At 44.5% G+C, this 17,847-nt stretch overlaps 1 protein-coding gene across 1 annotated transcript; it reads right to left on the minus strand.

Moving 5' to 3' along the window:
* Positions 1-13,474: 13,474 nt before the first annotated feature.
* LOC123428630 (benzyl alcohol O-benzoyltransferase-like) lies at positions 13,475-14,967 on the minus strand. The gene is made up of 2 exons (XM_045112839.1): positions 14,524-14,967; positions 13,475-14,377 (listed from the first exon to the last, which is right to left on the minus strand). Exons 1-2 carry the CDS (start codon positions 14,965-14,967, stop codon positions 13,475-13,477), a joined length of 1,347 nt encoding a protein of 448 aa, XP_044968774.1.
* Between the last annotated feature and the right edge of the window lie 2,880 nt (positions 14,968-17,847).

Genomic DNA, 17,847 nt, shown 5'->3' on the forward strand with positions numbered 1-17,847 from the left:
AAAGGTGCTCTACAGGTATCTTCGAAGGTGTCCATCGAGTTAGTATGGATCAAGACTGGGATTTGTCACTCCGTGTGACGGAGAGGTATCTCGGGGCCCACTCGGTAGTACAACATCACACAGAAGCCTTGCAAGCAATGTGACCAAGTGTAAGTCACGGGATCTTGTATTACAGAACAAGTAAAGAGACTTGCTGGTAACAAGATTGAAATAGGTATGCGGATACTGACGATCAAATCTCGGGCAAGTAACATACCGAAGGACAAAGGGAATGACATACGGGATTATATGAATCCTTGACAGTGAGGTTCAACCGATAAGATCTTCAGAGAATATGTAGGATCGAATATGGGCATCCAGGTCCCGCTATTGGATATTGACCGAGGAGTACCTCGGGGCATGTCTACATAGTTCTCGAACCCGCAGGGTCTGCACACTTAAGGTTCGATGATGTTTTAGTATAGTTGAGTTATATGTGTGGTTACCGAATGTTGTTCGGAGTCTCGGATGAGATCACGGACGTCACGAGGGTTTCCGGAATGGTTTGGAAGCGATGATTGATATATAGGATGGTTTCATTTAGTTACCGGAAGGTTTTCGGGCATTACCGGCATTGTACCGAGAGTGACGAATGGGTTCTGGAAGTTCACCGGGAGGGGGTGCTACTTCTCAAACAACAGCGCAAAAAATTGACACGTTGACGGAGACTTGCTTGCGTCGGTTTTCCCTTGAAGAGAAAATGGTTATGCAGCACAGCAGCAGTAAGTATTTCCCTCAGTTTGAGAACCAAGGTATCAATCCAGTAGGAGAATCTCGTCAAGTCCAGAGTACCTGTGCAAACACAAACGAGCTTGCACCCAACGCTATAAAGGGTTGTCAATCCCTTCAAGATTGATTGCAAAGTGAGATCTGAAGGCAGAAAGTGCAACGAAGAAAAAGAGTAAGGCTGAAAATATGGTGTGGAGTAGACCCGGGAGCCGTAGTGTTCAGTAGAGGCTTCTCTCAAAATAGCAAATATTATGGTGGGTGAACAAATTACTGTCGAGCAATTGACAGAACCGCGCAAAGTCATGACGATATCTAAGGCAATGATCATACATATAGGCATCACGTCCGAGACAAGTAGAGCGATACTTTCTGCATCTACTACTATTACTCCACACATCGACCGCTATCCAGCATGCATCTAGTGTATTGAGTTCATGACGAACAGAGTAACGCCTTAAGCAACATGACATGATGTAGAGGGATAATTTCAAACCAATGATGAAAACCCCATCTTTTACCCTTGATGGCAACAACACGATGCGTGCCTCGCTACCCCTTCTGTCACTGGGTGAGGTCACCGCACGGTATGAACCCAAAACCAAGCACTTCTCCCATTGCAAGAATCATATATCAAGCTGGCCAAACAAAACCCACAACTCGAAGAGAATTACAAGGATATGAAATCATGCATAAAAGAGAACATAAGAAACTCAAATAAGATTCATAGGTAATCTGATCATAAATCCACAATTCATCGGATCTCGACAAACACACCGCAAAACAAGATTACATTGGATAGATCTCCATGAAGATTATGGAGAACTTTGTATTGAAGATCCAAGAGAGAGAACAAGCCATCTAGATACTAGCTATGGACCCGTAGGTCAATAGTGAACTACTCACGCATCATAGGAGAGGTCATGGTGTTGATGAAGAAGCCCTCCGTATCCGAATCCCTCCTCTGGCAGGGCAACAGAACGTGCCCCAGATGGGATCTTGCGGAGACAAAAGCTTGCGGCGGCAGAAAAGTACTTTCGATGATCTCCTGATTTTTCTGGAATTTATGGGAATATATAGGCGAAAGACCTAGGGCAGAGGTGGCCCAGGGAGCCCACAGGCCTGGGAGGCGTGGGCCCCCCTAGCCGCGGCTAGGGGGCTTGTGGGGTCCCTGGTGGACCCCTACCCTGGTTCTCAGGCTCCCCGATCTTCTTCTGTTTCGGAAAAAATCTTTTTAGAAGTTTCGTTCCGTTTGGACTCTGTTTAAAATCTTCCTCTGAAATGGGTCAAAAACACGGAAAAAAACAGGAACTGATACTTGGCACTGAGTTAATAAGTTAGTCCCAAAAAAGATATAAAAGGCATACAAAACATCCAAAGTTTGACAAGATAATAGCATGAAACCATCAAAAATTATAGATACGTTGGAGACGTATCAAGCATCCCCAAGCTTAACTCCTGCTCGTCCTCGAGTAGGGAAGTGATAAAGACTGAATTTTTGATGTGGAATGCTACCTAGCATAGTTGTCCTTCGTAACTTCTTTCACATGAATGTTCAAAATAACAAGGCCAACTAGCAAGGCAATCATGAACTTTCAAAATAACAAGGCCAAGGAAAGTTATCCCTACAAAATCATATAGTCTGGCTATGCTCCATCATCCTCACACAACTAATGTAAATCATGCACAACCCCGATATTGGCCAAGTAATTGTTTTCGCACTCTTACTTTCTCAAAAAAATTATAACTATCACGCAATACATGAGTGTGAGCCATGGATATAGCACTATAGGTGGAATAGAGTGTGGTGGTGGTTGTGAGACAAAAAGGAGGAGATGGTCACATTGACTCGTCGTATCAAAGGGCTATGGAGATGCTCATTAATAGATATCAATGTGAATGAGTAGGGATTGCCATACAAAGGATGCACTAGAGCAATAAGTATGTGAAAGCTCAAAAGGAGAACCAGTGGGTGTGCATCCAACTTGCTTGCTCACGAAGACCTAGGGCAATTTTGAGGAAGCCCATCATTGGAATATACAAGCCAAGTTGTATAATAAAGATTCCCACTAGTATATGGTGGTGACAAAACGAGAGGATCTCAATCATGAAGAACATGGTGCTATTATGAAGCACAAGTGTGGAAAAAGATAGTAGCATTGTCTCTTCTCTCTTTTTCTCTCTTCTCCTTTTTTTATTTGGGCACTTGGGCCTCTCTTTTTTTTTTTTTTTTATTTGGGCTCTTTGGCCTCTTTTTTTTTATTTCGTCACATGGTACAATGCTCTAATAATGATGATCATCACACTTTTATTTACTCACAGCTCAAAGCTTAGAACGATGATGACTCTATGGGAAATGCCTCCGATAGTGTACCGGGATGTGCAACGATCTAGCTTGGCGTATGACGTTGAAACATCTCACTAGCTATCTTACGATCATGCGATGGCAATATGAGAGTGATGGCACAAGTCATGAGACGGAACGATGGGAGTTGCACGGCAATATATCTCGGAATGGATATGAAAATGCCATAGTAGGTAGGTATGGTGGCTGTTTTTAGGAAGGCATATGGTGGGTTTGTGTACCGGCGAAAGTTGCGCGCCACTAGAGAGGCTAGCAATGGTGGAAGGTGAAAGTGCATCTATACCATGGACTCACATTAGTCATGAAGAACTCACATACTTGTTGCAACAGTTTTTATTAGTAATCGAAACAAAGTGCTAAACGCATACTCCTAGGGGAAGGGTTGGTAGGTGTTAACCATCGCGCGATCCCGACCTCAACACAAAGGATGACAATCAATAGATCAATTATGCTCTGACTTCCTAACATATCGGTTCACCATACGTGCATGCTATGGGAATCACTAACTTCAACACAAGTATTTCTAGATTCACAACACCCTACTAACATAACTCCTAATATTACCAAATCCACGTCTCAAAACTAATTGAGAGGAATTAAGACTTCTCTTTCTACTCAATGCGCATGAAGATGGAGGTTTTTGTATCCTCTTTTGGTACCTATAATCTTTGGGACTACTTTCATAGCATAAGCCAACTACCAAGTCACGCACCGCCGTGCTCTAAAAGATCTAAGTGAAGCACATAGAGCAAAATTATCTAGCTCAAAAGATATAAGTGAAGCACGATGAGCATTCTAGCAAAATCATGATGAGTGCATGTCTCTCTCAAAAGGTGTGCAGCAAGGATGATTATGACACACAAAAAAGAAAAGACTCCTACGATACAAGATGCTCCAAGCAAAACACATATCATCTGGTGAATAAAAATATAGCTCCAAGTAATGTTACCGATGGATTGAACACGAAAGAGGGGATGCCTTCCCGGGGCATCCCCAAGCTTAGGCTTTTTTGTGTCCTTGAATTTGGCTTGGGATGCCTTGGGCATCCCCAAGCTTGAGATCTTTCCACTCCTTATCTCTTTGTCCATGAGAACATCACCCAAAACTTGAAAACTTCACAACACAAAACTTCAACAGAAACTCGTGATAACATTAGCACAAGAAAACAAACTACCACCTCTTTAGGTACTGTAGCAATCTTGATTTCTATTTATATTGGTGTTGGGCTACTGTATTCTCACTTTTCCTTGGCTAGTACCCCCGATACTATCCATAGGTTCATCAAAACAAGCAACCAACTCAACAAAAACAGAATATGTCAAAAACAGACCAGTCTGTAGCAATCTGTATACTTCGTATACTTCTGGTACCTCAAAAATTCTGAAAAATTACGACTACCTGGGAAAAAGGCATATCAACCAGCAGCAAAAAGAATCAACTCAAAATCTCTTTCTGAATAAAACTAAAAAATCATCTCGTGAGCGAAAAGTTTCTGTCTTTTTCCAGGAGAATCAAACAACCATCACCGAGACTAGTCATAAAGGTTTTGCTTGGCTCAAACACAAAAACAAACACAAAAGACACAATCATAACAGAATTATGATGGTGTGGACACAAAAAAATAGAAAGAAATAGATAAATTCATTGGGTTGCCTCCCAACAAGCGCTATTGTTTAACGCCCTTAGCTAGGCATAAAGCGATAGAATCGCGTATCGTCGTCTTTGGTGCTCAAATCATAAGTAGCGTGATCACTCATCATCTTAAGGTCTTCATCTTTCTTACTAGATGAGTCACCACCATTTTTAAGAACAAAAATAGACTTGGTGGCCTTAATGTGGGCAAAGTTTGGACTATTCTACACAGCGGCAAAAGCAGAACCCAAGTTGGTTATAACATCCTCTAATTTGCCAATCCTAGCGGAATCATGACCTAGTTTTTCGTTAACTGTGGGTTCCTTCTCCTTTAAATTTTTCAAAACCATTCCCACCTTGGATCCGTACTGAGTGATTTGATTGTGGATATTTTTATCCAAATTCTCAATAAGTTCGATCATAGCAACTTTATTTTCAATGACATCCAGCCTACGCATCACATGTTCCAGAGTTAAGGTAGTTCCATTAACCATGAGTGGGGTGAGCCTACCAAATTTATTACAGCTCCGTAAGAATCACCTACGATGGTGTCAAGAATATACCTATTCCAAGGAGAAACACCCACATAAAAACTGCGAAGCAGGACGGTAGTGGATTGCTTATGAGTAGATCTACTCTGAGCATTGCAAATCCTATACCAAGCGTCCTTTAAGTTTTCTTCCTCAGTTTGTTTGAAATTGAGGACTTCGTTCTCGGAAGTATCGTTCGAAGTGGTGGATCTATCCATGAGGACAGGTAGACTATCCCACACAAACGAACAGAGAGCAAGCGAGAGAAAAGGGCGAACGAAAAGGCAAACGAAAAAGGCAAATATTTTTTGTAAATTTTTGTTTTTCAGAAGTGGGGGACAGGAAAACGAGAGGCAAAAAAGTAAATGCAAGAGATGAGTTTGCGACACTTACTTGGATGAGTTCTTGACTTGATTTCCCCAGCAACGGCGCCATAAATTCTTCTGTTGCGGCAACAAACAACAGTGCCAGAGATTGACACGTTGACAAAGGCTGGGCTTGCGTTGGTTTTTCCCTTGAAGAGGAATGGGTGATGCAGCACAGGAGCAGTAAGTATTTCCCTCAGTTTGAGAACCAAGGTATCAATCCAGTAGGAGAATCTCGTCAAGTCCAGAGTACCTACGCAAACACAAACGAGCTTGCACCCAACGCTATAAAGGGGTTGTCAATCCCTTCAAGATTGATTGCAAAGTGAGATCTGAAGGCGGAAAGTGCAACGAAGTAAAAGAGTAAGGCTGAAAATATGGTGTGGAGTAGACCCGGGAGCCATAGTGTTCAGTAGAGGCTTCTCTCAAAATAGCAAATATTACGGTGGGTGAACAAATTACTATCGAGCAATTGATAGAACCACGCAAAGTCATGACGATATCTAAGGCAATGATCATACATATATGCATCACGTCCGAGACAAGTAGAACGATACTTTCTGCATCTACTACTATTACTCCACACATCGACCGCTATCCAGCATGCATCTAGTGTATTGAGTTCATGACGAACAGAGTAACGCCTTAAGCAAGATGACATGATGTAGAGGGATAAACTCAAACCAATGATGAAAACCCCATCTTTTTACCATTGATGGCAACAACACGATGCATGCCTCGCTACCCCTTCTATCACTAGGTGAGGTCACCGCACGGTATGAACCCAAAACCAAGCACTTCTCCCATTGCAAGAATCATAGATCAAGCTGGCCAAACAAAACCCACAACTCGAAGAGAATTACAAGGATATGAAATCATGCATAAGAGAGATCAGAAGAAACTCAAATAAGATTCATAGATAATCTGATCATAAATCCACAATTCATCGGATCTCGACAAACACACCGCAAAAGAATATTACATCGAATAGATCTCCATGAAGATCATAGAGAACTTTTGTATTGAAGATCCAAGAGAGAGAAGAAGTCATCTAGCTACTAGCTATGGACCCGTAGGTCTATGGTGAACTACTCACGCATCATCGGAGAGGTCATGGTGTTGATGAAGAAGCCCTCCGTATCCGAATCCCCCCTCCGGCAGGGCACCAGAACATGCCCCAGATGGGATCTTGCGGAGACAGAAGCTTGAGGCGGCGGAAAAGTACTTTCGATGATCTCTTGATTTTTTCTAGAATTTATGGGAATATATAGGCGAAAGACCTAGGGCGGGGGAGGCCCAGGGAGCCCACAAGCCTGGGAGGCACCCCCCCCCCATCGCGGCCAGGGGGCTTGTGGGGTCCCTGGAGGCCCCCTGCCTTGGTTCTCAAGCTTCCCGATCTTCTTCTGTTTCGGAAAAAATCTTTTTGGAAGTTTCGTTCCGTTTGTACTCCGTTTAAAATCCTCCTATGAAAAGGGTCAAAAACATGGAAAAACAGGAACTGGCACTTGGCACTGAGTTAATAAGTTAGTCCCGAAAAAGATATAAAAGGCATACAAAACATCCAAAGTTTGACAAGATATTAGCATGAAACCATCAAAAAATATAGATACGTTGGAGACGTATCAGATGTCAAAACATTGTTTCCTTGTAGGTTTCCTTGAGTAAAGGTTGTATGTGACACCACCACAAGGTTTTGTCGATCCTAAGGATGCTAACAAGTACGCAAAGCTCCAGAGATTCCTTCTAATGGACTGGAGCAAGCGTCTCAGAGTTGGAATATACGCTTTGATGACATGATCAAAGTTTTTGGGTTTACACAAGGTTTATGAGAAACTTGTTTTTCCAAAGAAGTGAGTGCGAGCACTATAGAATTTCTGATAAATATATGTGGTTGAAATATTATTGATCGGAGATGATGTAGAATTTCTAGAAAGCATATGGCGTTGTTTGAAAAGTGTTTTCAAAGGAAAACCTAGATTAAGCTACTTGAACATTGAGCATCAAGATCTATGGAGATAGATCAAAGCGCTTAATAGAACTTTCAACGAAATACATGCCTTGACAAGTTTTTGAAGGAGTTCAAAATAGATCGGCAAAGGAGTTCTTGGTTGTGTTGTAAGGTGTGAATTTGAGTAAGACTCAAAAGCCCGACCACGGCAGAAAAAAGAGAAAGGACGAAGGTCGTCCCCTATGCATCAGCTGTAGGCTCTATAAGTATGATATGTTGTGTACTACACCTCAAGTGTGCCTTACCATGAGTCAGTCAAGGGGTACAAGAGTGATCCAGGAATGGATCACTGGACAGCGGTCAAACTTATCCTTAGTAACGAGTGGACTAAGGAATTTTTCTCGATTATGGAGGTGATTAAAGAGTTCGTCGTAAAGGGTTATGTTGATGCAAGCCTTGTCACTAATTCGGATGACTCTAACTAGTAAACTGGATTCGTATAGTGGAGCAGTGATTTGGAATGGTCCAGAATGGCGCATGGTAGAAGCATCTACAGGATGACATAGAGATTTGTATAGCACACACGGATTTGAAAGGTTCAGACCCATTGACTAAGAAACCTCTCTCACAAGAAAGACATGATCGAACCCCAGAACTATATGGGTGTTGGATTCATTGCAATCACATAGTGATGTGAACTAGATTATTGACTCTAGTGTAAGTGGGAGATTGTTGGAAATATGACCTAGAGGCAATAATAAACTGGTTACTATTATATTTCCTAGTTCATGATAGTTGTCTATTACTCATGCTATAATTGTATTAACCGGAAACCGTAATACATGTGTGAGTATATAGATCACAATGTGTCCCTAGTGAGCCTCTAGTTGGCTAGCTCGTTGATCAATAGATGATCATGGACATTGGAGTTCATTGGTAACGGGATCACATCATTGGGGAATGATGTGATCGACAAGACCCAATCCTAAGCATGGCACTAGATCGTGTTGTTCGTCTGCTAAATATTTTCTAATGCCAAGTATCATTTCCTTAGACCATGAGATTGTGGAACTCACGAATACCGTAGGAGTGGTTTAGGTGTATCAAACGTCACAACGTAACTGGGTGATTATAAAGGTGCACTACAGGTATCTCCGAAAGTATCTGTTGGGTTTTACGAATTGAGACTATGATTTGTCACTCCGTGTGACGGAGAGGTATCTCTGGGTCCACTCGGTAATCCATCATCATATTGAGCTCAGTGTGACTAAGGAGCTAGCCACGGGATGATGTGTTACGGAACGAGTAAGAGACTTGCCGGTAACGAGATTGAACAAGGTATAGGGATACCTACGATCGAATCTTGGGCAAGTATCATACTGGTAGACAAAGGGAATCGCATACGAGATTGATTGAATCCCCGACATCGTGGTTCATCCGATGAGATCATCAAGGAACATGCGGGAACCAACATGGATATCCTGACCCCGATGTTGGTTATTGACCGGAGAGGTGTCTTGGTCATGTTTGCATGTCTCCCGAACCCGTAGGGTCTACACACTTAAGGTTCGATGACGCTAGGGTTATAGGGAAATAGTGTATGTGGTTACCGAGGGTTGTTCGGAGCCCCATATGAGACCCCGGACGTCACGAGGAGTTCTGGAATGGTCCGGAGGTAAAGAATTATATATAGGAAGTGAGGATTTGGTCACCGGAATTGTTTCGGGCGACACCGGTAATGTATCGGGACCACCGAAAGGGTTCCGGGGGTCCATCGGGAAGGGCCACCAGCCACGAAAGTGTATTTGGGCCAAAAGTGGATAGGAACCAGCCCATAAGTGGGCTGGTGCGCCACCACCTTTAGCCCAAAGTGCAAGAGAGAGGGTGGTGGGCTAACCCTAGGCGTGGTGGGCTAGCCCACCTAGGGCGCCACCACCTCTCCACCCTTGGCCGCCGCCCCTTGCCCTAGATGGGTTGCCGCACCCCTTGGGGTGGGAAACCCTAAGGGTTGGCACCCTCCTCCCTCTCCTCCTATATACAGTGAGGGTTTTGGGCTGATTTGAGACAACTTCTCCCTCTCTCTCTCTCTCGGCGCAGCCCTACACCTCCTCCTCCTCGCCCTCCATGGTGCTTGGAGAAGCCCTGTCGGAGTGCCGCGTAGCTCCATCGTCACCACGCCGCCGTGCTGCCGGAGCTCTCCCTCAACCTCTCCTCCCTCCTTGCTGGATCAAGGCGTTGGAGACGTCACCGGGCTGCACGTGTGTTGAACGCGGAGGCGTCGTCGTTGGGTGCATAGATCGGAATCCACCGCAATCTGAATCACTGCGAGTACGACTCCATCAACCGTGTTCTAGCAACGCTTCCGCTTAGCAATATTCAAAGGTATGAAGATGCTCTACCCCTTTGCTCGTTGCTGGTTTCTCCATAGATAGATCCTTGTATGGCGTAGGATTTTTTTTTGAAATTACTACATTCCCCAACAGGCATCACGTCCATAAGCAAATAGGATGCCTCCTCACTGCACCTACTACTATTACTCCACCCATCGACCGCTATCCAGGATGCATCTAGAGTATTAAGTAAAACAAAGTAATGCTTGGGGAAGGATGTCATGATGTAGACAAAGTAAACTCAATCAATATGAATAAACCCCATTGTTTCATCCTTAGTGGAAGCAACACAAAGACGCATCTTGTCCCCTTGCTGTCACTGGGATATAGAAATTCGTCAGGTTGAACCCACTACAATGCACATCTACCACTGAAGAAAGATCAAACTACTTGGCCAAAGCAATTCAAAAGATTGGATAGATTTACGAAGCTATGATGATCATGCAAATAAGAATCATAAAACCCAGAGAATATTCAAATACTTTTCATGAATAATCTTAACATAAACCACAATTCATCTGATCCCAACAAACACACCATTCAAAAGAATTACATCGGATAGATCAAAGCGAAGATGTGATGATCATTGTATTGAAGATCAAGAGAGAGAGAGAGAGAGAGAGAGAGAGAGAGAGAGAGAGAGAACCATTTAGATACTAACTATGGACCCGTAGGTCTGTAGTGAACTACTCACACATCATCACGAGGGCACCAAGGTTGATGAAGATGCCCTCCGCGATCGACCCCCTCGGGCAGGGTGCCAGAACGGAGCTCCAGATGGGGTCGCCGTGGAACAGAGATTTGCGGCGGCATAAAAATTGTTTTGCCGATATATTTATAGGCCAGATAGCGAGGAAAGAGGGTCCACGGGGAGGCCACAAGGTATCGGGGCGCGTCCACCCCCCTGGTCGCGCCCTGTGTCCTTTTGGGCTTCTCGTGTGGCTTCAGGTCTCCTCCCGAAGCTTCCATGTCTTCTCTTGGTCCAGAAAAAATCAGCAAAAAAATTCGTGGCAATTGGACTTCCTTTGGTACTAAAAACCAGGGCCGGACCGACACAATAAGGGGTCGTGTGCCAAATTCTAAAACAAGGCCTACCACACTAGAAAAATAGACCAATAATTGTAATTTAAAGGTTGTAATGTTTTACATAGAAATATTATGATATATCAAGAATCACACTCATTCATTGAAAAAAATGTTTTTAGTTTAACTTTTCTACCGCGTAGCAGGGGTGGTAAGCAATTTTCAAATCAATGTCCAAACAAAGCTTAACTACTTCTCTAGATGAAATCTTAGCGGACAAACAACACACAAATTATGGCAAGAAATTGAAACAAAAGAACATGTAGGATTGAGTTAGGTGTGCTATCCTCTTGCTAACTTTGCCCTTGGGCAAATCTGCTGCTAGATGTGGCTAGTAGCTAGCGGTAATCCCCTTGCCTTTGGATCTCCCTTTTCCCTTCATGGTTATGGAAAATAGGGTTATAAGAAGACTATGGAATTAAATTGACAGAAGAAAAACAGATTAACCTGAGGATTATATAAAGATGATATTACCTAGCTATCATTGAAAGTTGAGGATAAAATTGTTGGAAATCAACAAATTGTGATCTCTTCCTCCTGTTGGAACTGTCTCAGTCTTAGATCGATTCGACGATCCCAATCGAGCGGCGCCTGAGGAGTGTCGCCGATCAATCTGACAAGGCGACGATCCCGTTTCCTGTAGGCCGTATTGACGCCGACGCGAGTGCTTTTGGGATTTTGATGACTTGTACGATCAACCTGAGTACTACTCCACTCGATGCCAACCGACGATCCCTTTTTGCATCGATCAAGAGCAGCCCAGCCCTGGACGTGCCAGCGGGAGCAGCCGAGCGCCATGTAAGGCCCGGCCTTTAGGAACAGTTTTTTTAAGAAATAGGAATACATAATAGGCTTCTATAAACATTTGGGGCCCCCAAAATTAATGGGCCCTGTGCGGGCCGCACAGTTTGCATGCCTATGGGCCCGGCCCTGCTAAAAACCCGAAAAACAAAAAACACGCAGAAAACAAGAAGTGGCACTAGGCACTTGGTTAATAGGTTAGTGCTCAAAAATATATAAATTGATGCATTATGACCCAAAGGTATCTTAAGATGATAATATAATAACATGGAACTATAAAAAAATATAGATAAGTTGAAGACGTATCAACCGCCGACAGAATCTTATGAGATGTGTTGGAGATACACCTTCACATGCCCTCCAACGATGCTAGTGGCACCACCGGGACGGATGTTAAGCAGGAAGAACCTTAATTCATCTTCAGGGAGCCGCCACCGCCTCCTTACTGAGCAGGACACAAAACCTAAACGAACACAAAAGACATCTAAAAATGAAGGAGAAACCCTTCCGCCAGCAAGGGTCGACATCCACCGCGTCCCCATGGCCTAAGGCCATAGAGATTTGTAGCACCGCCAGTAGGAGCCTAGAGAACCTGGTCACCCTTGACCCGTGCACGCGAACGGGTACGAGGCCAGGGTCGACATTGTTATGTTTCGACGCAGGGTTAAAATGTTGACATCATCAAATTTGGAAATTGAGCCAACCACTCGGGAGGAAAAAAACATCATGTAAAGCTTGTCGGACAAATTTTTGTGCCACCATCTTTCAAAATGTATATCGCATACTCAGAAATAATTGATGTATTATTTTTGTGTTTCTGGCATTGTTAGATGAAAAGCTAAAATATCAAATGGTTGTACACGACATGAAGAGCGCGAGGAAGACTAGTGGGAGTGCATGGGAGGAAAATTAGAATGAGATGTACCAAGAAGAAAAAAAAATTCACTTCTTGTTATGCTATTAATGAATGTAGCCCTTAGAAAGAAGGAAAATACAATAGTCTAGAGTGAGAATAGTATCCTCTAAAAGAGTAAATACACTTTGGTTCCTAGTTGTATATGTATCCTATATGAGTGTTTTTTTTAATAATTAATTAAAAAGTCAAAATAGTTCTAAAGTATTTTTAAATTAAACTTGACTTTATTTTGCACTAGTATATAAATTTTCAAGAAAAAGTCAACATTGAATTCTGGAAAAAAAGACATAATTTGTTTGCTATTATAGGTCACTATTCACACTATTTTGACCAAAAAATTATCTTTATAAAAAAAATTGAAATTGAAATTTTCTTTTTATGAACTTTTTTTAATGCAAGCATAATGAAAGGTCAAGTTTATTTTAAAAATATTTTCAGAATTTTTGAATTTTCTGTTAAATTGCAAAATTTCTTTTGCATATAGGGTGTATATACACCCAGGTTTCAAAAGTTCTCCTCCCATCTAAAACTAATTACACTCCAACTAAAAAGAGCTACACTTTTTATAGAAAGCCAAAGCATGTTACATATGCTTATTTGGATTCAAAATTATGTTTGAAATGTCCCGCAAGAAAAAGTAATTATGTTACGAGTTGTGTTTTCAGGTTACAGCATATGCCTACATCCTGGACAGTACGGCCGACTCCACGCCACTAGAAGCCCCCGAGAGCCCCGCGCGCACATTGGCCGCGAACCTCTCCATGGCGCATGGCGGCAGGCACATCGGCACGGTGATCCCTCCGCCCGCCGCCGGGATGTGGAACGTGGCCAGCGTCGTCGTGGCCGGCCCGCCGTACACCGGCAGGCCCCACCCGAGGTCCACCTCGTGCAGGTTCGACTTGGTGAGATCCGTCACAAGGTACGTCCGCGCCGTCGTGAACCGCGGCCGCCCGCGCAGCACCAGCGCGTCGGCCACCGACTGCGCGTAGTCGTCGGCGGCGACCCGCGCCTTCGCGGCCACGATCAGGTCCACGGCGCGGCCCAGCGGCCCCGAGCAGAGCTCGCCGGCCGTCGTCCGCGCCACGCCGAAGGTGAGCGCGTTCCCGTAGAACCCCACGGGGAGCTGGCGGCCGCGCTTCCCGCGGGCGTTCACCACGAACATGAACCGCACCTCGTCGCCGGGCTCGTAGCCGAGCGCCGCGGTCCGGCATCGCCACGCGAACGCCGACAGGAGCAGGAACCGGGAGCACTGCGACCTCATCCGCGGCGGTAGCTGGACCCTCAGCGAGGACAGCTCGTCGGGGCCGAAGAGGAACGCCCGGTGCACGAGCTCGGCGCCCGGAAGGAGCCTGTCGTTGGCAGCGTCGGCCGCGAGCTCGTACTCGGGGTGCTGGTGGCTGGGGCACGGGGGGTCGCGCGCGTCGAGCAGCTCCCTCGCCCACACCGGCCGCACGGTTGGCGCATCCATGCCGCCCGAGAGCTCGCCGACGGCCTGCAGGAACTGCGTGATGCCCGGCGCGTCCACGAGGTTATGGCACACCTGGATGCCGAACACGAAGCCTCCGCACCTCAACCTCGTCACCTTCATATGCCATCATACATGGTGCATGTCAGTGTGACGTGGTACAAATTGCAGACAAATCTAATCAACTTGTTCTCAAGCATGCACGACCAAATTTTCAACCCTAGCCTAAAGAAAAATAATTTTTACATGCACCCAAAACTTACTTGAACGTAGAGCAGTGGACGGCCGACGACGACGGCGGAGTTGCTCTCAGGCAAGCAGAGAAGCTGGCCGGCGCACGGGACCGGCGGGCACAGCGTGTCGCCGAACTCGTCCAACGCGACGTCCGCGTCGGCCTCGACGAACCACACCCCCTCGCCGGTGCAGTCCACCGCGAGCTTCCTGCCGGGCAGCTCGCGGAGCCGCCCGGCGATGGGGTAGTAGTGCACGAGCGCCGCGGCCAGCCCGTCACGTATGACCCTGGCCGGGTCGGCGCGCGCCCGCGAGGGGCAGCTCCGGTAGAAATAGATGGCGGAGCGGTAGAACCGGAGGCTCTCCTGGTCGTCGAGGTCCGAGAGCCGCTTGAGCTCGCGCGGCGTCGGCCCGGCCGGCGCGACCAGCTCCGGCTCGCCGCGGCGGGACACGAAAGCCAGGGACGTGGTGACCATGGCAGCTAGTAGCGCTGGATATTACCGTCAGCTGTTTAAGCCTGCTGCTTAGTTAGTCTTGGACGCTGGATCGTAGTCGGTCGTCTGGTATGCATCTATGAACGTGCGAACATCCATATATATATGGGAGTGGTGGGTCGGGTTTACGGCTTCACGCTGTGAAGAATTCATCGTGGTTTGGTCGCCGTCGCCGGTGGCGAAGCAAGAAAATGGGAGTATATGATATGAGAATGAGATTGTTCAGCGCGTGAGTCGCCGTGCGTGGTGCGGTCGCTTAGTGCGGCATACCTGTGCATGCTTTTTTTGTCGGTCCGAGGATGCGTGAGCGTAATTTACTGGGTGCGCCTTTCACGTGCTTTGACAGATCGGATGGCTAGTAAGTGTGAGACATGTGTTTATGGTGTTGATTTGGCTGTAACTTTTCACGAGTAGCTATAGCTGCTCTGAGAAAGCATGTAGGTAAGCCATTTGGCGAGGATTTCACGGCTGTGGTTGTTGGTTTCACGCACGAAATGCCACTTGAAAGTGCATGCTGCTTGAGTGCTGATTAGACGTGACTTGTCTATGCGTTAATGTCATGATTAAAGCTGATTTACCTAATTCTACATGATTTTGTTGAATTTTTAACTTCAATATTTTGACATGGTGACGAACTTAAATATAGTCCCAAACATAAGCCAATATATTAGTTCCCCTTCATTTGATTTTTCATTTTCTAGGGAATTAAACTTTGAGAAAATTTTGTTTTTGCCACTCTACCTTTGGCCATTTTTCTTATGTCATTCTAGATTTTAACATTCCACTTTTGCCACTCTTATCTTTTAACGATCATCATAATTGCCATTAAGTAGCAAAAGCAAAATAATTTTAGTTCACTTTTGCCATTCTTATCTTTTGTCAATCATCACAATTGACACTCTCATTTTTTTTGACACATAATGGCAATTGTGATAATTGTCAAAAGCTAATAGTGGCAAAAGTGAGATGTTAAAATCTAGACCGGCATAAGAAAATTGGCAAAATATAGAGTGGAAAAAGCAAAAAATATCCCTTGAACTTTTGCCCTTTCTAGCCCTTTCCCCATATAATTTATTTTCACACAAATTTAAACTACATCATTGCATAATTTTAAAAAGGGTACCACATTAACATCAAACAAAACATCATTAAATATTTCATTACCTGATACATTACCACTCCACTACATCGGCGTTAAAAATGGAAAATTATCACTACATAGATAGATAGCTCTACTCTTGTCCAGGTGAGATGTTGATCACCGCCTCGGCGGAGGGGCCAGATGCGTGGTCGTTGGCGGCAGGCCATATCCACTGCATCGAGGTGAACCCACCGGCCTACTCTCCTCGCCAGTGGCTTCACGATCGAGGTCCTCGAACATATCTGCACGCTCGGCATTGAAACACAAGATGTCGCGGCCCTTGCGCTCGATTGTGTGTGCACTCACCAATGGATTGTTTGGTTCTCGGTGGTGATCTTAGGGTTTCCGACAAGCACGACGTCAACATTGATGCATTTGGCGGCTTGGTGCCTCTTCGGTGAGCATATGGTGGTACTGCTCCTCCGCACTCTATGCATCGCTGCAAAATGTAGAGGCGGCTTGGTGCCTCCTCAACGAGCATTTTGCAGCTATGCATGGGCATGGTAAGAGTTTCTACAGTCAGGAATTAGGGTGTATTAAACAACCATTAAACGACAGGATAAACGGTTCAGTCATTGACCGGTAAAAAAAAACAACTCAGACGGACGTCTCAAACGAAAGTCATGTGTGGTGTGGGGCATACTACATGTTTTTTGTCAGGCCGAGGATGCCTGAGCATAATTTACTGGTACGCCTTTCACGTGTTTTAACAGATCCTGGATAGCTAGTAAGTGTAAGACATGTGTTTATGTCATTGATTTGGACAGTAACTTTTCACAAGTAGCTATAGCTGCTCTGAGAAAGCAGGTAGGTAAGCCATTTGGCGGGTTTTTCACGGCTGTGATTGTTGGTTTCACGCATGAAATGCCTGTTGAAAGTGCTGCTTGAGTGTTGATTAGACGTGACTTATCTATGCCTACATGTCATGATTAAAACTGATTTAGCCAATTCTACATGATTTTGTTGAATTTTAACGTAAATATTTTTGACATGGTGACTTGAATATGATCCCAGACATAAGCCAATATATTAGTTCCCCTTCCTTTGATTTCTCATTTTGAACTAAACTTTTGCCCTTTCTAACGTCTTCCCCATATAATTTGTTTTCACCCAAATTCATTTCAAACATAAATTTAAACGGCATTATTCCATAACTTTAAAAGCGGTACCACATTAGCATCAAACACAACATCATTAAATAATCCATTACCTTATACATTACCATTCCACAACATCGGCATTAAATAAGGAAAATCATCACTACATAGATAGATAGCTCTAGAGAGGGCACGTCCTGAACCCATGAATATATGAACCCGCTTTTCAAAACATGCATTTTAAGCACATTTTAAAATGCCAAAAAAATTAAATACAAATTTCACGCATACATGTTCGCAAATATGGATGCGCAGCACAAAGTTTTGTGAAAAAAATATCTTTTTTTGTTTTGTCTCCGCAAAAAAAAGAGACAAATTTCAGTTCTTCTAAGTAGCGTTTGAGACAAAAAAAAATTATATTTTTGCACATGCCACAAAAAAGTCATTTTTTCGTGGAACTTTATGCACGCAAATAGAACATGGAGACATACCCGTGCAACCTTTTTTCGGATTTTTTAGCATTTGAAAATGGATTTTGCAAAGTGGCTTCATATGTATCCACGTTCATCCATGCACTTTCCGATAGCTCTACTCCTTGTCAGGGAGATGTTGATCACCCCCCTC

This window comes from Hordeum vulgare, chromosome 2H (genome assembly GCF_904849725.1).
Source record: "Hordeum vulgare subsp. vulgare chromosome 2H, MorexV3_pseudomolecules_assembly, whole genome shotgun sequence".
In the NCBI taxonomy this organism is placed as follows: Eukaryota; Viridiplantae; Streptophyta; class Magnoliopsida; order Poales; family Poaceae; genus Hordeum; species Hordeum vulgare.

Coding starts and splice junctions, on each gene's coding strand:
- LOC123428630 (XM_045112839.1), bottom strand. CDS start 14,967: ATGGTCACCACGTCCCTGGCTTTCGTGTCCCGCCGCGGCGAGCCGGAG. Junction 14,378..14,523: donor GTCCACTGCTCTACGTTCAA/GTAAGTTTTGGG, acceptor TGGCATATGAAG/GTGACGAGGTTGAGGTGCGG.